This window comes from Manduca sexta, chromosome 20, assembly GCF_014839805.1.
Source record: "Manduca sexta isolate Smith_Timp_Sample1 chromosome 20, JHU_Msex_v1.0, whole genome shotgun sequence".
NCBI lineage: Eukaryota > Metazoa > Arthropoda > Insecta > Lepidoptera > Sphingidae > Manduca > Manduca sexta.
The window spans coordinates 3,885,925-3,909,619 of record NC_051134.1 but is presented as its reverse complement, the minus strand read 5'-3'; the positions used below and the strand labels follow the sequence as shown (position 1 = coordinate 3,909,619).

The following is a 23,695-nucleotide window of genomic DNA, read 5'->3' as shown; positions in this document are numbered from 1 at the left end:
TCCGTAGGTATAAAAATAAATAGGTGTTTGCATTTTCTCTAGCGACTCCAACACGGCTGGAGCGATTTTAATGAAATTTGTAAGTAATGTTAAGATTAAACTTGCGGGCGATCCTGGGTAGGTTTATGGCGACGTAACTACAAGATGTCAATTGGCTATAGTTATCATTAGTGTTGTCTTATGAAGGCGGTGCGGGTTGCTAGTACTTAAAAAAAACTCTTAACACCAATACATAGGTAGAACAAGTGGGGAAAGAATTATCTTTAGTGCCAGAGTTATGCCCAAAGAGATATGCATAGGTGCGACCAGGGTATCTACTTTTCGTCCTGTGTTTTCCGTTCCATGATTGTGATTGGGGGTTAGCCTATCATTATAACCGACACAATACCAAACTCCGCTCTAGTAGAAAAAATCAATATCACTTTGCCCGACTTTGGATTCGAACTTCAGAGCGGTGTCATACGGCGCAAGCAATACGACTTCGTCACTGAGTCAGTAAATATAATATTAAACATAATTTATTTCAAATGATGTGCACTTTATAAAACAAATTATGTATCGGTTCCAAATGAGGCCAACATAGTATTAACGATGTCCAAAGAGCTTCCCCGAAACTGAACTCGACACTCCATTTATCCTAGTGAAAGTAAAGGGCGAGACATTAGAATTTTAAATAACATATAAGAAAACTAATTATGCAATTCAGCAGCCATAAAGTGATGGATCTTAATTATTTCAGAGATTCGAGCCCTTTAAAACTTATTAGCTTACCTCTTTTTAAATTGATGAGACTTTACAAAATAATAAAACGATCCAGTATGAGGATAGCGGTTTAATTAAAGTTTGGTTTATGATGGAATTTAATAAAAAAATTACATAGTTTCTTTAAGGATTTATTAGACGATTCGAAGGATTGTAAAATGAAGATATTAAATACCTCTCTTAAAACTGTTAAATAATATCCGAAATTTATATTTAAGTATCTTTTGCTCGCGACTCCGCCCTCCGAAAAAAGATTTATGGGGAAAAATTCTCATCTTATAATTTCCTAAGATAATATGGAGCCTATGTTCTAAGTTAGACCTCTAGCAATACATCAGTGAAAACTGCATTGAATTCCATGCAGTAGTTCCTACGTGATGCGTGTACAAACATAAAAATAGACAACTATTGTTTTTTTTTTTTAACTATTGCTTTTTTCAGTAATTGTAATGTACATAATCTAGTTACTATTATATATAGGTATAATGTGAAAAAGGACAAAAATAACTTCAGATGCAGAGAGATCAATTTGCCATGACTTTCGTTCAAAAAATAATAATCACATAATAGTCGATCATACTTTACTCTACTTTAAGACATCACAAAAAATTGAGAATATTATAAACTACGTGATTCGTCTGAAATCGAAACCGCGGTTTATGGTTTAACAGCCACGAAGGCTCTTCATTCGAAAGTGATATAGATCTACCACATATTTGGAATAGATATCATACGTACATACCGAGTATCACGCCTCTATCAAATAAACGTAGGCACAACATAAATTAGCGATGGCTGATGCATAATCTATTTCTCCACTCGCGTGTCGATCACGCATTTGATAGCGTGACATTGTCGTTTGATACTATGCTTTACTGATAACAATTTTCTGTACTATAGTATATTAGGTCTATTTGCGTTATTTCCACTGAATACTCTGTTTCGTAGAATTTATTTTTAAATTACGTTCATTTAGCAAGCATTAAAACTAATGGCCTTTTGGAATGTCAAGTGAATTAAGTAAACAAAAACTAGTGTCTGCAGGTCTGTTCGTTTGATTTATCGAAGATGGAGGATGGTACAGCGGTAGTGGTAAAGGTCCATTAACCCGATTCCTACCGACTTCCCCTTCGTAACTTATGTAAAATTATTTTTCATTGCAATGATTTCCAAACCGCATTAATTTATTAAATTTATTAATATTTATATGTTTGTCGGGTTCCTTTTCGGTGAATGTCACCCTTCACCACCACTGGTAGCCAGGTAGGTTATTAACAGATATTAATACCTATGCTACCAGAAAAATTATAGACCCTCCCTAAAGGTATATTGGTATTTGAGGCCTTATTTTGGACACGCTGAAGATATTGAAGCAAAAGTCAGTTTTACAGTAGTGAAGTTATTCTAGGAAGTAAGTGCACAATGCCTCCGTATATTATAAATACGATTAATTTATTTATACTTTATATGTGGTGTGTAGGCGGACTTAATAACATAGGTATTCTCTACAATACAATCTTAAGGGTGCAGAAATATAAAAAAGAAGATGCCTAAATAATTGGGTGTTATAGCAAAAGAATATATCTTTGAAGTATGCTTATTTACGAATTAATACAAGCAGAGACTTGCTATTAATATGAAGGTTAAAGTCGAATCGAAATGCAGTTATTCATATGAGCACCTTTTTTGAGTCATGCGATGTTTAGTCTTATTATCTCCAGTAGTTACACTGGCTACAATGTCCTTTAAACCGGAACACAACAGTGACTACACAACGTTGTTTGGCGCTAGAAATAGACATAGTAGTGGTATCTACCCAGGCAAACTCTCACATAAGAGAGACCTACCACCGATAAACCTTTATAACGCACCTATTTTTTTCACACGTGCAAAATCTGTTATGATAATATACGGCCGCGGTAAACCGGTTTTTTTTATTGATCGGGCCGTTGAACTTACAAGCACGATGAACCTACGTCCACTGACGTGACAACAAGTCATCGTGTGGTCATTATAAGGCGAGACGTCCGAAAATGTATTTTTATAAATGTCTATTGTTTTATAATTGTACTGTTATAATTTTTAACAAAATTCGACTATCATTTAGGTTTTATTACCTTTTATTCTGTTAAGAGATTTCTGCGCCACGGATACTGCAGAAAATTAATAAAATATCTTGATTAATATAGGTACAATAGAATTACATTACGAAGCAGCCTTACTGGTGGTAGGTCTTTCATATGTGAGAGTCCGCCTGGGTAGGTACCACCGCAATGTCAATTTCTGCCGCCAAGCAGCAGTCTGTAGTCACTATTGTGTTCCGGTTTGAAGGATATTGTAGCCAGTGTATCTACTGGACATAATGAAACTTAACATCTCATCTCTCAGGATGGTGAGCGTAGTGGAATACCAAACAATACTTTGTAATTCAAGGTGTTGGATAGTGTTTTTACTGTTTATGGGCGATTGTATCGCTTACCATCAGGCGAACGGCAAACTTGTCTCGTAATTGAAAACAAAAATACTTTGATTAATATACGATACAACTACGCTATCAAAGCCATCTACTGTTACTAAAGAAGCATTAAAAAGAAGATTTGTTTAAGCCGTGAGGCTAAAACTAATGTGTTGACAACTGGCACAAAGGCAGTGTTAGTAATTAAGAATTAAGGTTATGTCTGGACGCGAGAAATGAGACGCATTTTCACCTAATAATTTACAAACCGGCTGAGAGAATACAACGTCTTAATTTATTGTACTCTGTAATTAAATTATTAGTAAATTTAATTTAGAGTTGTTAATAAATTACTTGCTTTAATTAACAGTAATTGTTGATCAATCTGTTTTGTTTCTTTTAACTTTTGCCTTAAGATAGTAAGTCATAAGTCTTGATTGATCAAAACAATCGTTTTTGATTATCAGAGTTACTTAAAAAACTGATTAATAAAGTTTGGTACTGGGATCCATACATCCTACCAAAAAAGTAATTTAAATTAGATTGTCAAAAGTCACAGTCCAAATATTTTTTTCAGTTAATTTGTTTAAACTAGCATTTCCGAAATTACAAGCCCTAACTCAACAAAACTTGAGAAATTCATATGATCTGCAAACAGCAGGGTTGCGGCTTCGCGCTGATCTTCTCGTAAACCGTGGCACACTCGGTCGAGCCAGACCATTCGTATTGTATACTTTATTATTAGAATGGCGCTTCTCCTTCTAAATGATAATAGTAATTCTTAACACTCGTTGTAAATCAGAAATGAATCTGATTAAACACAATCATTTTAATATTCGGACGAGCTTTTCTTTGTAAACTTTAAGTTTTATCTCAGATTTTGTCATAAGATTTTATCAAAGGGTATTTTTTTTTTCAAAAGGATTCCTACGAAATTTCCAATGTTACTTTAAGTGGGCGTAGGATAATCTCTACGGAGAGAGCTTTTTTATAAAACAAGCTTTTGCCCGCGGCTACGCTCGGATGAAAAAGCTTTTTGGGGTTAATTAGTTTCTCGGGATATAAAGTAGTCTATAGCATTCAGAGGTGATGTAACTTCCTATAATATGAAAGAATATTTATAAATTACTTTAGTGGTTCCTGAGATTAGCTTCTACAAATCTATAAACGTTTCCTCTTTATAATATTAGTATTATAATATAGACGACAAAGGATTTTTTTTAGTTCTATATCTTGTTGTATTTAATATATTATTTAAAGAGTACAAATTCATTTAATAATAATATTATTACTGATTGACGACACATGTTAATATTATTACCACAATAATAAAACTGTATTCTTGATTAAAATTAGCAATAATTATAGTTATCATAAGTTTAAAACATAATAAAATTATTGTTTGAATCTCTAATTGCCAATCTTTGGTTACTTAGTCCGTTCGGTTAGCTATAATCCACGCTTAGGTCATGATAAGGGACGAGTCCCTAAGTCCAACGACCCTCCGTCGCTAATGCTTTAATTATTTATAAAATGGACCTCATGCTGGGTCTGGTAATAATTAAATTCTAGTTGCGTTCAGAATATTTTAATACTGACAATATTTGTCTTGGCAAAATTACTGCATCTCATGGCATACAGCGCTTTTGTAATTAGGGACATATAAAAATACAATTTTCAAATGCATATCAAAATTAGTGACATAGTGTTTCTATGCGACATAAAAATTTTGACAAACGTGACACTGACCTCTAGTAAAATAACGACTGATATACGTACTAAAAAATAGCTAAGACAAAACTTAGAATATTTTTATGCAACAGTTCTTGGATTAAAGTTAGAGATGTGAGCAGTAACTGGAAGACTTATAAACACATCACTTACTGCAATGCGGTTCTATTGAGGTAACTCCGGTCTGCATTTATTATTATGAGCTGCTGAGCTACGTGCTACGAAAGCGTAGAGGTGTGCTACGATTTCTAGACTACTACGACGCTACGCGAATATTTATTGACAAATACTAAAATAGCGTGTGCTTCTGTGAAATATTGCTAGACAAGTTATAAAATGAGGAAATACGAGAATACGTGAAAATATTACACAATATAGAAATACGAAAAGGAAGCAATAAGAACATTTGTATAAAAAAATAGTAGTAACTTCACGTAATATGATTCAAAATACAGTTCAGAGACTTGCTATTACAAAAATCATATTTAACATTTACATTAATATATTCCGTCACGTTCTGTCAACTACATACATAAGGTATAACATTTTCCGCTGAAAAATACGAAACAATTTTAAAATGATACGATATTAAAAAAGTTGACGTGTTCGCGTACATCCTTAGTTGTCGCTCCAGTTTTGAAGTGGTGATGCGCGATAAAGTACTCTGTAATATCGCAGTTTAAACGGTCCGTTTATAAAATTTATTTTGTAACAGGCACTTGTGTTTTATTGTAATTGAAACGGCGACGTATTAAAGCCCGAATTTAATTATATCACATTTACCTGTGCGACTTGGAGACGTTGGCCACGTTTACTGTTATTGCCGAATTAGAAATTAAATCCAAAAATTGATGCCATGCCATTATAGTTCTTAATAGGTTAGTTTTGTTTCTAAAGAAGGAGAAGAGTTAGTCGCTCGTCACTTCTACTCAATAATAGTATAGAAGACACTCAGAAGTCTGAGTTACAAATAATGAAATTACTTACAGAGCATTACAATCAGTACTTAATCATTACAATTGTTATAAAATTACTTATAAATGCACACTCAATATAACCTTTCACAAAACAATACAATAACAAAGTGTTTATGGATTATTAGTTTGTCTGCACACGACATTTGAATCTGTAATCTCCATTTTAATTGCACTATTATTTTACACGGCGTATACATAAATATCTATTGTTTTCTAATTTTGTTTTTGTCTGTTTTCTTTTTAATACTACAATTAATATTAGAAGGAAATATTACCTCAGAAGAAGGCCATGCAAATCTGGGATCACTCCGTGTTATTAGTTTTGATAACGTCACAATTTTGTTCTTTTTTTTACTTTGAATGTCGAGACGAGCTTGTCGTTCGCCTGATGGTAAGCGATACGACCGCCCATCAACAGTAGAAACACCATCCAACACCTTGAATTACAAAGTATTGTTTGGTAATTCCACTGCGCTCGCCATCCTGAGACATGAAATGTTATATAATATTTAATTGTTTCCATTTTGAACCCAATGTCTCAGCGGTTTAATATCCTATACCGCTGGTGTACCAACGAGCTGATATAATATATTATGTGTTAACATAACATTCTAGAACTCATGAATAATCTGAACATTATTAGACCGCATTTAGTTAATTATTCCGCGTCAATAACTACTCATCGGTGTTAGATTTTCACTCCAGTCTGTTGTAACATATTTATTAACATAATACATATTGTTGTGCTAGTTTTCGCACGCAGTTCCGTTCGAGTGGAATGTGGTTAACATATATGTATTAAAATGAAAGTAACCTGACTCCTTTCTATGGGTTCAAACCTATACTTTACTAACTTTCATGAAAATTGGTTATATAATTTAGCTGTGTAAGCGTCACAAACATACGGTTACATTGTCTTTACAATATTAGTGGAATGCACACATAAGCTCATTGAGAGGCTGCTTTTTCCGCATTTAGCCCGTAGTAGGTGGGACCGTTGTGCGCTACACAAGCTCATATCATCATCATCATCATCTCAGCCACAGGAAGTCCACTGCTGAACATAGACCTCCCCCAAGGATCTCCACGTCGACCTGTCACTGTTGGAAGCGGTCCAGCAATTTGCAAGCTCATATACCAATATAGTTTATTATTCCGTATATAAGTCTATATTTAATTTATAAACAAAGTAACAAATTCAGCAACACACAGCAAAATTAAATTCCTTCAACCCGAGTAAAAATATCACAAGAAAAAGAATTTACTTAAAATACCATCTCAAAATCTCCACGATTACCCGACCTTCTCAAGAGTATATTTTAACATGCCCTTTCGCCCCGCGACGTTAGCTGCAAGGCAGGTAAGGAACATCGTAAATTTGTCGGTTTATTGGTAATTCCACTGAAATTCCGTCTGCACGTCAGATCTGCGTATTCCGGACAAACCGGATTATCGTGAGTCTGTCTGTCCGTTCAAATATTTGTCCAGACAATTTGATTTTACAGGGGACGGTAGATTTCATCCGTATTATATGTAAATGTGAGGTATTTCTGATGTTATTGAATTTTATTATAGGATGTTCAAAAAGGTACACCTTTGTAATGCTAATATATAAAATATGTAATAATGTTATATAAGAGAAACTATATATATTTTAACCTTAAATAGGAAAATAACAGTTAAACATAAGTAAAAAAAAAACAATACGAAATACAAAGACATTAAACAGTATAGTTAGTTATAGACTGGACATCAGAACTTTTGTGCTCTAAAAGTTATTACGAATTGATAATAAGTCGTTGTCATATTTGAAATGTCTGTGACACAAAATGCTACAGCGTCCTTAGATATTAATTTAAAAATAACAAATTTACAGAAAATATGTTAAATTGTGTATTAAAGACGTGTAAATCACGATATGGAAGAAATATAAAGTATTTTACATTGTTTTTTTCTATTTCACGGTACATTAAATAACCATCGCATGAGCGCAAAATTTCTGTATAACAATCTTCCCAATGTCCGGTCTATATATTTTTAGAACTCTTTGACGAAATATCAGCTTTCTCACAATCCAAGGACGAACTATATATCAAGTTTATCCGTGCCATAGTAAACTAGATAACTAGTTTTAACGTTCATCTAATCTGACGTGTGGAGGTCAACTAAGCTTATATAAAATATTAAAAAGAGAAGATTTATCATGAAGATTAAAATAACTGAACACGTTGCTTCGCCATATTTCATCGCATAAATAAGCTGCTTAGAAATCCGTTACAAAGACTCGGTTACATATTGCCTTCTCAGGATGTAATACTACCTATTCCATCGTTCCAATTCAGTGTTCTAATTTCTGTATAGACGAGTTATTTAACTCTATCAATTGTCTTTTCAATTCCATTGAATTAATTGTTATTCTGATTTGCTTACGTATATCCGGGTAGAGGCTTTCTCGCAAATGGAGTTGCGTAAGTAAGCCTACTATCATTTTCAATTCCCAGACAATGTATTTGTTCTTTTCTGTAGCCATACATCTTGTTTCATTGTTATCTTAATGAGGTATTCCGGGATTATATTATGGTTATTGTCAACGTTCATTATAGGAATAAATATGGTGTATAATTACGATTAGTCGAAGGGGATTGTCATAAAAAGATTTTGAAAAAAAAAAATTGTTAAAATAAATATCAAAATATGCCCATTAAAGTATTGTTTGCAAAGCGTATTTAATGTGAAGACACATAAATAAGCGCTGAAATTTGAAGAATATTTTTTAAGTTATTGTAACATTAAAACTAAATGAAACAAACCATCAATTTCTGTTTGATAACTTAGACTTATGAAAACCCACAAAATGACCATACAAGACCATATTCCCCACTGGCACGAACAGCCAAATGACCAAAAAAATAATAATATACTTAGTTTATAAATGTGTAAATAACATTGCTTATAGGCTGTCGTCCCACCTTTCTCTGTATTGGACGCTGTCAGCGTTCCGTTGAGTGCCCATTAAGAGCAAATATCTTCAAACTGTCGCGCCTGGAGAGCGTATTGAGTTAATCCAGCTTGTTGAGAAAGTATGAAGCAATTAACCATAAGTATAGCTTAAATGTTTCCAGAATTTTGTTTCATTGCCAGTGGAGGATTTAAGTATTTTATCCGGTTCCGACTGGCCGGCATAATTGTCTCGACTGACGAAGGGCAATCATCTCTCGTCAGTCGTCATTCTATTGGACCTCACTTCACTTATCATCAGGTCAGTGGGGTCACTTTATCGTGCCTGTACAAAATAATAATATTTAAATTTGTCTTACCGACAATGTTACTAATTGTATGCATTACATAATATCAAATACAAACAAATAACTTGGCTGAATATATTAGTGGGATATTCGTTTAACAATTTTATCCTTACAATTAGTCACATATCATTTGTTTACGTTTTCATCCTACGAACAACTTTTGATGATTGAAAATTCAACACTAAAGCAATAAGTTTTATAATTTTTCAACTAAATTATTATTTAAGAGGTAAATGACCATCTCAGGCGTAGGCCATCCTATCTTTGGAGAAATGTCTTACACCTTAACAGCTTATTACACATATATACAATATCTAATCTTCAAGGCTTTTGCAGATATTTCTAATATTTTCTTCTTTGTTCTCGACTATTGGTCGCGGTTAACAATCGTAAACTGATACGGCGAGATGTTTCCTTTGTACGTGGGCGATGAGGTCCTGGACATAATGACCACCTAGTTAAGTGGTAGAGAAATGGACAATATTGTCCGGAGCTTGAATGTAGTTCACCTAAGTGGATATGACTATTTTACAGAAAATCTGAGATATTATTGTTTACTGAGCGTCATGAAAGGAAAATCAATATACTATTATTTGATACATAATATTATGTAGGTACTAGTGGCGAACGTTCCACATAACCCTATTCCTGTCTTCCCTTTATTTACAATAATTGTAGAATATAATTATCGTCAGAACGAACTGCAGTCGGCATTTATGAATATTAGTATCTATATGTTTCGGGTTCCCTTTGGTAAGTCGCATCTTCGCCACTGGAAGGTATAACAGTTATATAACAGTTCGGCTCGCGTAAATAATAAATTGTATATTATTCTCATTACTTATTCTGTTAGGTTCGGCTCTACGTTGTTTTTGCTTTTCTGTTGAAATAATGTACGCACTTGTATACTACAAGGTATTGAGTATTATGTTTGTGTCTTGGTTTGGTAGGTAACAGCACTAAAACAAAGAGCCTTGTAGTTTCTCTGTCGCCATCTTGTCAACTGTGCGTATACCAACTACCTTAGGACGTTTTTAGTTGAAACGAGCCATGACCGCAGTTTCTTACTACATCTAAAAGGGTCGAAATACAGTCTACAATATACTCGAGCAAGAGCTTTATCATTGATTTCTTAATAGCCTTATTAGACTATTAGATTAAGAAATTCATAAATTCTGTATTCAGTTTCGTCAAACATATTAAACACGCTCTCTTCAACATTAATATACACTAAGTTCCGAATAACATAAATAAAACTAGGAACAGAAGCATTCAAAGCCATAAAAGACAATAACAAATGCATAAACTTGACACAACAAGCGAATGCACTCCGCGGGCGAAGTTTGCTCGACTAACTCTTAGTGTTAGTGTTCCAACACCCTACTTTATAGTTCATTAATAACTTCGCGTAGTATGCAACTAGTTTATGTTCAACTAGCGTTATAATAATGGAAGTAAACTGCGTGTTTTACCTTTACCTATTAGGTTTTATATGCAAATCAAGGCGAGTTGCTCGCTCGCCAGATTGTTAGTGACTGTCCATAAATTGTTCCACAAGTTCGTTTCGATGGCACTACGCTTCTCTGAAGTATTAATTGTCAACATTTATAATACCCATTTGTTATACTAACTACAGTGGCATTTATATTGAGACCCAATTTTTCTTAAGCACAGTTTGCCGACAGAAATAGATAAAGTGATGCACATAAACACTCTCGCTACGTGGCATAAAAAATCTAGGAAATAGTACTAAACAGTTAGATCATGTCACTTATACAGAAGTACAGCTAAAAATAAAATTACAATTAGTTCGCGTGTGGTTTTTAAAATGTCGCTGTTAATTACAGCCACGTAGTACTTTCATGTGTTAAAAGCGTGATTATAAGAAAAATAATACTTTAAACATTAATAAGTAGCAAAGTCTACTGCACATAAAACTCAATTTTAATCCCATGGCAACGGCAACGCCTAATGTCATTGTTGCAATAATTTGATAACATCATATAATTAAAACACAAAACAGGAAAAAAAAAATTTAAAAATATTTTCGAAATTTAAAATATTATTTCTTATAAGGGGTTTTCTTTTTTGCTCTATGTGACCAGATATTATCAAAAAGCACGTTCGTCGAGAGTGAAGTGCTAGCTAGCTGCCTTTGTGATTTTTTGGCATTATAAGCAAACGGTTTCCCTGGTGGTAATCTGCATCCCCTCTCCGTTTCCCCCTGGACTATATCAATGTCAAAATCACAGCCAAGCCGTTGCTTACCGGAAGGTAAGCACTCTTTCTAAAACTTGTTTCGTTGGTAAAATTTCAAACAACACCCTAACTTTTATTCCTTTCATTTAAGACGTTAACTCTTCTGTGAAACCCTTCACTATTACGTTTTGACCTTCTTCGTTCCCCCTATGCTATAAAATATTTTAGTCTTGTAACCTATTTTCTATCAATTTCGGTAGCCATTTCATCAAACTATTACAAAGCATACTCTGACCCCATTACATTTCCAATATCAGCTAAAGCATTTGCGTTCAACAAGTGGCTACACTTTTCGACTAGTGTTACCGCCTCAGACGTCAAACGAACTTCGCATGTAAAAATATTTGTTCTCTGTTCACGCCTTTGCAGTATCGAGTTGCTATGACGTAATAAGAAATGTCAAGGGTGAGATCATCAAGTGATGACCTATATATAGACGTATTATATATCTATGTATTAACATGTCAAGTCATATCAAAAAATGTCTTTAAACGTCAACTTAGAATATTTTTTAATTTTTTCTAGGTTAGTTCCTTTCTACTTAACAGCGTCCGTTTTGGGAATACAGTAGAATATTGCGATACAAATTAGTTCTTCTAGAAAAAGTGTAACTTAATTTAATAAAAAAATCTACAATGTTCTAAATTAAAAATATTCTCATTAGGTTTTAATTTATATGAATAGGCTAAACGGCCAGTTCTAAAAAAGGTTATTTAAACCTTATTAGAATATTTTTGTGTGGATATTTTCGCGTACTATAAAAATTCCTTCGAACTTACTGAAGGAATTATGGATCAACAAAATGTTTTCCTTATTTTACATGATTTAAAGGGGTACTTTAATACTTACAATTCTATATAATTCGACGTAATATAAAAAAGACTGCGTGTTCCATTATTTTAACGGAAAGCTCTTCATAGTTTCTAATACGCATGGCTATGTGTAAACTATATTTAGTAACTAGCTTTTGCTCGCGGCTCCGCCCGCGTTATAAAGTTTTTCAGGCTAAAGTTTTCCGTTATAAAAATAGTAGTTTCCCGGGAGCCTATGTTCTTCCCAGGGTCTCAAACTGTCTCCATACCAAATTTCATCTTAATACGTTAGGTAGTTTTTGAGTTTAACACGTTAAGGCAGACAGATGCAGCGGGGGACTTTTGTTATATTATTTAGAACTTTTAAGTGAAACAATCCCGTCATACATCATTGTTGCATAACTTTAACCGTTTACGCAGCGCAGGCAACGGAAGCTCTCAAAACTCATAATTTTCCCCGTTTTTGCAACATGTTTCATTACTGCTCCGCTCCTATTGGTCATAGCATGATGATATATAGCCTATAGCACTCCAGGAACAAAGGGCTATCCAACACAAAAAGATTTTTCAGTTCAAACCGGTAGTTCCTGAGATTAGCCATTACTGCTCCGCTCCTATTGGTCATAGCGTGATGATATATAGCTTATAGCGGTCCACAAATAAAGGGCTATCCAACACAAAACGAATTTTTCAGTTGAAACCGGTAGTTCCTGAGATTAGCCATTACTGCTCCGCTCCTATTGGTCATAGCGTGATGATATATAACTTTGAGCACTCCACAAACAAAGGACTATTCAACACAAAAATATTTTTCAGTTTGGATCGGTAGTTCCTGAGATTAGCCATTACTGCTCCGCTCCTATTGAATATAGCGTGATGATATATAGCCTATAGCTCTCCACGAACAAAGGGCTATCCAACGCAAAAAGAATTTTTCAATTTGGACCGGTAGTTCCTGAGATTAGCCATTACTGCTCCGCTCCTATTGGTCATAGCGTGATGATATATAGCTTATAGCGGTCCACAAATAAAGGGCTATCCAACACAAAGCGAATTTTTCAGTTGAAACCGGTAGTTCCTGAGATTAGCCATTACTGCTCCGCTCCTATTGGGTATAGCGTGATGATATATAGCCTATAGCACTCCACGAATAAAGGGCTATCCAACGCAAAAAGAATTTTTCAGTTTGGACCGGTAGTTCCTGAGATTAGCCATTACTGCCCCGCTCCTATTGGGTATAGCGTGATGATATATAGCCTATAGCACTCCACGAACAAAGGGCTATCCAACGCAAAAGAATTTTTCAGTTTGGACCGGTAGTTCCTGAGATTAGCCATTACTGCCCCGCTCCTATTGGGTATAGCGTGATGATATATAGCCTATAGCACTCCACGAACAAAGGGCTATCCAACGTAAAAAGAATTTTTCAGTTTGGACCGGTAGTTCCTGAGATTAGCGCGTTCAAACAAACAAACAAACAAACAAACAAACAAACTCTTCAGCTTTATATAATAGTATAGATGACTAACCCCCTTATTCATAAACGTTTTTTATCTAAGGACGGAGTAAAGCTGTGATAACAAGCCTGTTTCTCAGTGCCCAACGGCACTGAGAAATAGACATAGAGCCGTTGTGATTGGTTATTATTGTTGTATTTCAATATTAGCCAATCACAACGGCCCTACGTCTACGCACTGCGAAGACTGCCATGCCGTCAGCACTGAGAAACAGACTTGTTATCACAGCCTTACTCGGTCGTTAGATAAAAAACGTCTATGAATAAGGGGGTAAGTCTATTAAGCTTTAAGCCTGTTTCATAACTTCTGAGTAAATGCTACTCATCACATAAATGTAGAAGCTGACCAAATACAAAAGCCACACTCTAACCTATGCTTCTAAATTAATTGTAATAAAATTGAAATATAATTATTTTTCCGAGTTACATTATATATTTTTTTCCCAACCGCGATAAAATCTGAAAAATAGTTTTAGAAAGTCAAAATGGTAATTTATGCGTACTATCTACATTAGCTGTTTAATACAATAACTGACAAATACAATTTACTTTAAACTTGTGATACGCTCTATAATATTTTACCAACAATCTTTATAAGAAGCGACTTTGATTTGTCACACGTCGGCTCGGAGCGTCCCAGGACTAGCAAACGTAAATCTAGATTACGTACAGGCTGAAATAGTATATCTGAATGATTAGAATATCAAAGTAATCCTCTAATTGTGTTTTGTCTACGCAGCGTTCGAGAACTATCAAATTAGCGAAATGGATGTACAGATAGGGCTAGCAGATTTAGTGTAAATAAAAATATATATTCACAATTTATGTGGGTTTTGGCAGGATTTGTTTAGGACTGGATGATACAGGTTTACGGACAATTACCGCAGGTAAAACTAAATTAATACTATTTGCAAAATGCCTTTTTTAACTAAATAAATACATTTAGAGCTAAAATAAATATATTTTGCTGTACTTTAGACATAAAACTAGACATAAAAGTCGTGGATTTAATCGTTATAAATAATTTAAAGTGTTTTTAACTTACGAATTCGCAATCATATGTATACAAATATTTCTCTAAACATAATTTAAATAATAATTCCAATTGATCACAGATTTAGTATACTTCGTGCAAAAGGATTTTCTGCTCAAAAACTTTGACAAACAGCCTTCACATTATCCTATAGAGTTAACTAGTTCAATAGTCCAGACCCGTATAACCCCAGGCTTAAAACTAGTAGAGTTTGGAAGGACACAAACTGTTCATTTAGGTTCGTTTACATTAGGTTTGCTTAAAACTAATTGCCAAGGGCATTTTCGAAAAGAACACGGGTCTATGATTATAATCAAGGAATTGTGGGCGTTTATGTTTTCATTTGATTAATTGGTTTTCAATCTAATAATATTAAAAACATATCGATGTTTAAAAGGCAATCATATCTAAGTGACGAATAAACCGAAAATTAGTTTTGTACATATTTGGAATTTTCACTTTCCTCCATCGTTTTATATAAGTTTTGTATCTGTAACATTTTTTTTTGTTTTATACGACTTTATCTTTATGAAGCAAATAGCAAAATCAAAACTTTAAATAACTTTACTCAAAAGGTAACGATTGTTGATCAGATATTCAATTTAATGACGAATCAGCCATTTACATGTATGCGCGACAAGTTACCATAAAAAGTAAAAAAATCATGTAAATTACAAGGTGCTGTGTGGCTGTGTGCTCGATGCGCCTTAGTTCTAACAACTTACCATATATTCACCTACAAATGTATTGTTTGTAACCCAATACATCATACATTTTTAACATTCGTTTTTCGCGGGGAAAAAACGCGCTTTCGCTACCTCCACCTGAGAGGTGAGTGGAAAGGTTATGTTGGTTTCACAGTTTCTACGGTTCACTGTCGACACTCAGAAGTATTGCATCATCCGAGCAAGCATTGGACCGAGTCCCCTGTATATGCCCTACACCTGCATACCAACCAAAACCCAGGCCTTAATCGGCGCATACAATATATTTGTAACAACCCGCAATATATCTGTCATGTGAAAAAAAGAAACTCGGTTATTTTTAGCAACACATTCAATGTGTTTCTAACGGATGCCAACTGGTATTGCTGAATGGAAATAACGGGTCACTACGCGAGGCCCGATTCTGCTAATTCGGTTTCAATCCATTTATCAGTGGAGCGGTCAATGGTTTTAAACGTGCTGCGAATGAAATACAAAGTAATCTATTTTTAGCATGTTTTGAATTAAGTAATACACTGATTAGAGATTAACAAGGAAATTGAAATGGATCTCTATAGTATGTATATATAAGGTCATTTTGACATTGTGTTACGGAATGAAACCACATACTTATCTACTTGGAAATAAAACTTACAATAAGTTACTTGAGCCGTAGATGTAAAATAAAAACTTGTTTCGAACTACATAAATATTAATAAAAAGTAATTTTAATTTTACGCGCCCAAATGCCACTACTACTACTGTAAGAGAATCCGTCGCAGCGGCTACATCACACTTCCAGTCAAAAATACACTCACGCACGTATATTATATTCTCATTAAACTACAAAATGATCAAAAACTCAGAAAACTAATACCAAGATTTTTGGTGAAAATATTCATTATTGCTAGATCATTTTTGGCACATTGTTATCAAAGGTAAAGACGAGTATGTGGTTTCATTTAGTAACGCAATGTCAAAATACCCTGTATATACCGTACGTCCTTAACTGGTTTTGCTCATGTCTGCTCAATTTGCCCAACAATGAGTTATTAGCTCGGCCTGCGTGAAAGCCTTTACAATGTCCCTTGTTAATTTGTGGGAATCGTCATAAAACTCATTTCTGTTTGCGCACTGTTTTTTAAGTTGCTATAAAATTTAAATTGTTAAAGATAAGTCAAAAATGAAAGCTATGGCATGAAAAAAAATGAAAAATAAAAAAAGTCGCAAACAAAAATGAGTTTTTGGACGACTCCCACAAATTAATAATTTTGGAATAGGTCGTTACTTTATTAAGAGATCGAAATAAATAATAAGATAAGGTTCGTGATGCGCACATATACATACTTTCAAGTAGATCCCATGTGACATGATGCTTTATCTTCATTGTGTATTTTCATTGGACCTTTTGGAAGGTGACAGATTAGGCTTTAAACGAGAAAGGACGTTGTCACGTAATTCTTGGAAAATGAGAGTGGGTAAGGGAATTTAAAATTCTTTGTGTGGAGATAAGTAAGGCTTACTGTGTAGGCTAATAATGTTTGAAACTTTTTAATGCTTTTCTTATAGTATTCATATATGCTGCGATGTTAAAAGATCCTTAATCTTTATAATTTAATGTTTTGCTTGGAAAAACATATCGACGGATAAAAGGCTAATTGACTTAACCGACATTTTCCGACACGTTTCATACATATTTAAAATGAGCACTATTTTCTATGTTTTTTTAAGCAAGTTAAAATTTTCGAAAAAAAAAATTTGCCTTTTAACCTTCGATATGTATAAATATACTTTTTATCTCCGAAACGGTAGACAGAGATGGAATTTTTACGAACCCACTTTTCGACATGCTTGTTCTGTTGTGATAGCGATTGAATGGAAAAAGTGTGAATTACTTTTTATCAATGATAATGGAGTGTGATTTTTGTATGGAATAAAATAACTATTTAGACCGATCAAATATAAGATGGATCGTAGTGAGAAAAGATCGTAATATAACATGGCCGCTGACTAATATAAAATTATATATTATAGCATATTCGTAGAATCTTTACAAATTACTAAATAACTGGCATTCAAATTCTATGAAAACGACTATTCTTTTGTTAAATATTAAAGGAAATACATGAAACAAGAATAATTTTATAGCTTTTTATTTCATAGTATCAATCATTGCTGTTAAATTCTGGTGTAGTTGTTCTTTCTACGGTGGCATGCATTGAGATTTTTGTGTATTAGCAGTATTAGAAGCTTAGATACATACATATTATAAATACATAGGTATTAGTGGCTATATTAGTCGATTAAGTGAATTTTATTATAATTTTATCTCCATGATACAATACGAGTATAAATCATCATTGCTTGCATTGTCTATGCCCACATCGCGTTCATAAGGTTGAAAAGAGCGTACGATTGATTCAAAAGCTGGAACAGAAACATTGTTAATGTATAAAATATTGTGATAATGAAATATAAACGCCCAGTTCAATGAGATGCTACCATTTCTTATTAGAATTCATGATCTTCAAATATTCATGTATAATTCTTAACAATATAATATTCCAATTTAAAAAAATAATTTAATAAATTATAATATCTAATTTTGACCTAGCGATTGTTTAATAGAATTTTATTTTATAGCATTTTAAACACAGACATAGATATTATATATGCATACGACTTGGCATTAGCATCACATAAAGACTGCTCTTTTCTCGTCGTAGTCAGTACAAACTGCTGGTAGAAATGCTCGTCGAACAGCATTTTTACCGTTGAAAAACCCACCTTAACCTTTCAACACAAAGTACAATATCATTTACCACGTACATCAGTGAGTGCATCGAGGCAAATTGTCCTGAACATGGTGCGGATAGCTATGGGCTGCAGGGCTCGTACCAATATCACCATGAGAGTAGAGCGAGCGGCGCGGGATTGGACCACTTCCCATCCACTGCAGTATACTGCCAGTCGGACTTGTTCACCCTATTGCATATAAACATGTTAGGATGGATTTGGTAATACCGGATCACGGGGTAATTCCGTCGCTTCAAGATTACTGCGAAACTGTAACTAAAACTAATACAGTGGTAAATATGTTGAAACAACAGATAACCCCGTGATCCGGTATTACCCTAACGTACCCTATATACATATAGCAAGTACACGATGGACCGAAAATCTTGTATATTAGAGTTTATTTTTCCAACATTTTTTTTGACATAGAGTAGTTTTAACCAGCAGAAGATTTCGTACGTAGAATATGTCTCTAAATGTTGACATGTCTGTTAAATAACGACTATTGCTGCGCCAGTCCACCATAACGACACATTATACTGCATTCAAAGCCATCGGGTTATGGTCCAATTTTCCTAAATCATTTGTATTTACAAGCCTTTGGTCATAAATTTATGCATTAAAAATATCGAGAATTGTCTTTGATACTATTATACCGACAAGTGAATATTGTATGACGTACCTTCTCCATTAGCAGATGACTATAGTAGCACGGCGAGCTGCTTATAATCATGGCGCCAAAAATGAATACTAGAAATTCCATACGTAGCTCTCTCCTATGGCAAGACTACGAACAATCCATATATTTATTTTACGCATATTAGGACAATAGGCTGTATTAATTATTGTAATTGAATACAATAAAATCGACTGAAGTTTCTAGTTAGTTAATACAAAACCACGCTATGGTGGCTATAAATAGTATCAGCACCTTGCAAATCTTAATATCAAAGCAATAGCTCCTAGATTAGTAGTGATTTACTATAGTGTCCTTCAAACCGGTCATAATGTTTGTAAAATGCTATTGTACATACAGTACAAAGTTATGTAAGAAAGACAAGATAACCTCTAATAAGTTGCTACCAACGGCTTAGTATCGGTAACTATACATCAGGGCCTCAAACTATCTCATAAATTAATCACGGCTCAGCCCGCGGCATGTCTTTCCGGGATAATAGTGCTATTTTATGTTTTCCCGTGATAAAAAATTGCCTAAGTCTGAAAGGACTGAGAAAGACAGAAGACAACCTCCTGTAAGTTGCTACCGACCTGTCCCGGCTCTGTTTCCATAGCTAAACGTCAGGGCTTCAAAATATCTTCATACCGAATTTCATCGATATACGTTTAGTAGTTGTGGAATTTATTTATTTATTGAAATCTTTATTGTACACCATAAGTGTTAAAAGCGAACAAATATTCATACATACGGTCGAAATTATTAAAACATCAGTGGTACAAATGGCGGTCTTATCCTCGATGCGATCTCTACCAGACAACCATTGTATGGAGATGATAAACATAGTTGAAAGGGCAGTTTATGTTGAATTTATCGCGTTCAGACAAACAGACGCTGTAGGGGGACTTTGTTATAATATGTAAAGATAAGGATTAAGAATACATATATTTACATTTACCTCTATAATCTCGTATACTGCTATCGGTAGAGTAATGGTTGTAGCTTTCAAAGTTAACTCGTAAAATCCCGTGAAACATTTTTCTATGTTCTTTACGAAGCTGGAAAACAAAATTTCAAACTTGTATATATGTAACGCTCGTCTGAATTACATGAATTATAAATAAATCGGTTTTTCATACGACTTTGTCCGTATTCTATGTTCAACGTGAATTAAAAAGTGGTATAAAAATATTATTTAAAATAGTATTTATTACCCGTAAATGTTCTGCAAATGCCGTATAATATCTTTCAACTTCTCATTCGCTTCCTCGTGTGTATATTTAATAAACAGATTCTCTAGTCTCATCACTATCAGTTCCAACTGCCCACAACAATGCAGCATGAATACCGGACCCAAAGGCACAAATGACATGTACATAATCGCGGCAAAAACACCATAATACACAGTCAATGCATAAAGCGACGCGTACACAATAATATCATCTCTCTTCTCTTCTATGATCCTCGGATACGTCATATCATGTAATGGTACGAGCTTCATATCATCAACGTAATAATTATACGTGTACAACAAAACATTCTTTACAAAAAACAATCCTACCCCCATAATAGACATTGCCAGCCACTGGCGGCATACGTACAAACCTTTTTTAGCATAATCCAATACGACTTTCTGTTCGTCAGCTTTGAATTTTAATGCCTGGGCGTAATCTTCATTCATAGTGTTTATGATGGTCTTCAGTGTTGTTTGATGGACCAACATGACGTAGTAACTCAGGGTGGAAATGAAATATAGGACGCACAAGCATCCATTTCTACAGGTCGAAGAGAAGTCCTTGGCTTTCAGATCATAGTGTATTATGCAGTTGATTAGTAATGCAAACATTATGCTAAAGATTCCGTACATAGGTAGTAATTGTAGAAACCATTTCGTGTCTTTCGCGATTAATGGGTGAGATCGATTTATTCTCATCGCGAAGACTGTTAAGATGTACATTTTGTCGAAGTTGAGATCCATTGTGACGTGCGAACTTTGTAACGGTAGAGATAGAAATGCGTTGCTGCGTGAATTTCATCGGCTTGTAAGTTGATTAAGGGGGAGTGCTTGCAAAATGCATTTTATATGTATGTTTATATTGTTACTTTTTTAAATATTAAATATATCATGTCATGAACACATTGCGTAAAGGGTGATGTAGAATTGCTAGTAGTGGATATAAGAACGTAATATTATAATTACGTATTTTTATTAAAAATTGTATCTTATAATAGAATGCTAAAGTTTGTGAAGATATTTCGATGTTTGTTAACACTAAATTCGGAAACCTCTGAGGTTGAATGAAATTTTGGTACATTGAAATACCATGTTCTGATTATTACTTAGAGATTAATTTTATTCGGAAAACGGAAAATTACTTATGGAGATAGACTTTTTATTTTGAAAATGGTCTTTTTCTAGCAGAGCCCCAAGAAACACATAGTATTGAATAATGTAAAAGATTATCGCGTTTTAAATTGTAATTTCGTCTGTAGCTTAAACCCAGTTCAGATGACAAGCGTGAAACGCGCTAACAACTCTTCATATTTTGTATATCTAATACTTAGGGAGCGTCAGCATGTGAACACTCCGATCAAAATACGTGTTAATATTAAATAACGCTTATTCTCTGAACAGGGTTTTTCATAGTAGACGCGTTACCGATGAAGCACAGAGCAAATGTATGACAATATTCGAGTCCAGTGTTTATTGGGGGCAAATATATAGGTTCAAAATAAAATTTAACATTTTTTAATTATCTAGTGCTGTCTCTTTTGGAATATGCCTAACCTTAACGATTTGTGCTAATTTATCCACTCTTTCATTTGCTGTTTTAAATTATTCCTCATTATGAGTATTGTAATGAAAGAGTATCTAATCATTATTTTAAAACTCTTTGTGCTTTTGCTTATGTCTTTAAATATTATAATGCTAGTGCGCAAGTTGGCTACATCACCAATTATGTAATTTAGTTCTTACTTTAATATTTCTTTGAATGTATGGTGGTATTAAATTCAGGATACACTAGGATATTTTTTTTCGGTTTTATAAAGTTATCGACCGGTGTCTGGTGATTAAATTACAATTCTGTCAACATGAGTAGGTCCGAATTTGTTACCTTTATTGTCAAAGGACATGTCCAAATACGGTTTTTTATTCGACTAAAATACTATTCAAGATATATAATATATATTTGGTTAGAACTTTTAAAAACGAGCCTATTGAAATGATTTATTTAATTTTAAAGACCTCAGATTTTGAATTTTGTGTAATTTTATTTTATTTAAATATTACATATAAAATGAACGCTTTTCGAAATATAAATGTTGCTATGAAACGCTAAAATTATTATTTTAATGATTCGAAGCTCCACTTTCGTCGCTGTCATTTCTGTCACTTTATTATCTAATAAATTTGAGGTTGGTTAGAAGTGGGTCGAAATAAACAACAAGCTCCATACAAAAAGCGGACATTTCATTCCCAAATATAATTTTCTATATTTTTCACTGCGTCTTGCCACGTCCCTTCCCTAAACTTATTAAGAGTAAAGTTTTTGTGAAATTAGATTAGATTTGGGTCTAGATAGTATTAAAAAAATCTCGTATTAGTTCAAATCGAAATCTCGAAACGTGACGGGACTTGAAGGACGTTCTCAAAATAAGTTCTGGTGATAGCCAATATGTACGGCTGAGAGATTTTCCTCGCTCCACTGATTTCAATAATGTTTCTATCGAAAGTTACGCATTGGGATTACGCACAGACTTACTCTAGTTCAGAGGTTCCCAAAGTTGACTTAACCGCGACACATCTAAAAGTAACTTATAAATATAATCATAGATGTTACAAACATTGCAATGCGTATTGGTATACATAGTAAGTATAGTTTAATACATATATCTACATTCTACATACATTTTACAGAATTGATACGTTAATTAAAATTTTAAAGTCACTCTTATATATTCCACCAGTGTTGCAGGTAGCCATTTTTTTCCTAACTTCTTTGATTATAATATGGCTCTTGGCAAATTTATATTCATTTAGAGTTAAGATATATCGATGGTGTCAACTTGGTATCGAAAATTATTCCATTACTTTGTAACTCGGCAATTTTAACAACTGTCAGTTTCATAGTAACGTTAGTGAATGTGAATATTTCATAGTAGTGTTTTTTTGGCTAAAGTTGGTGGTTTCTGAACGTGTTTAAAAAATATCTATTGGTTCCCTAGCTTGATGAAAACATAATCCGAATGTACGTCAGATTTAACTGAAATACGACATATACTTTATGTTTTATGACACACGTAGGCAGACAATACAATATTTGACTTTGAACATGACAAAATAAATCTCATTTTATATTTAACAGAGCTAATAAACAATATTCTTTGATACGACGCTAGAGAGACCATTTTTGCATAAACGCTTTTCAAATTGCAACACTTAACATATTTCGTTTGACATGCAAACAAGTAACTTTTGCTTTAATGACGCCTTCAAAAGATGTAGAAAGCGTGCGAAATCTTATTTGTGGTAATTACTTTGTTAAAGTTATTTTATATTAAGCATTTTAAAACATGTTACTGAGTTTTTCTTAACTGGCATTTATGTTCTATTACGAAGCGTCTTAAATGTTTGGAAAAATTATGTATTTATTTGAGTTATTAAATA

General features: G+C 33.7%; 2 protein-coding genes across 3 annotated transcripts in view; one reads left to right on the top strand and one right to left on the bottom strand.

Moving 5' to 3' along the window:
- LOC115445427 overlaps positions 1–23,695 on the top strand; it is a 112,478-nt gene that overhangs the window by 27,274 nt on the left and 61,509 nt on the right. The gene's annotated exons all lie outside the window — the stretch shown is intronic.
- On the bottom strand, positions 17,730–21,008 carry LOC115445463 (odorant receptor 23a). The gene is made up of 5 exons (XM_030171749.1): positions 20,241–21,008; positions 19,985–20,084; positions 19,033–19,137; positions 18,384–18,539; positions 17,730–17,981 (listed from the first exon to the last, which is right to left on the bottom strand). Exons 1-5 carry the CDS (start codon positions 21,002–21,004, stop codon positions 17,928–17,930), a joined length of 1,179 nt encoding a protein of 392 aa, XP_030027609.1. The 5' UTR covers positions 21,005–21,008; the 3' UTR covers positions 17,730–17,927.

Coding starts and splice junctions, on each gene's coding strand:
- LOC115445463 (XM_030171749.1), bottom strand. CDS start 21,004: ATGGATCTCAACTTCGACAAAATGTACATCTTAACAGTCTTCGCGATG. Junction 18,540..19,032: donor GTCATCTGCTAATGGAGAAG/GTACGTCATACA, acceptor TATATGCAATAG/GGTGAACAAGTCCGACTGGC. Junction 17,982..18,383: donor GCCTCGATGCACTCACTGAT/GTACGTGGTAAA, acceptor TTTCTGTTCCAG/CTTTTGAATCAATCGTACGC.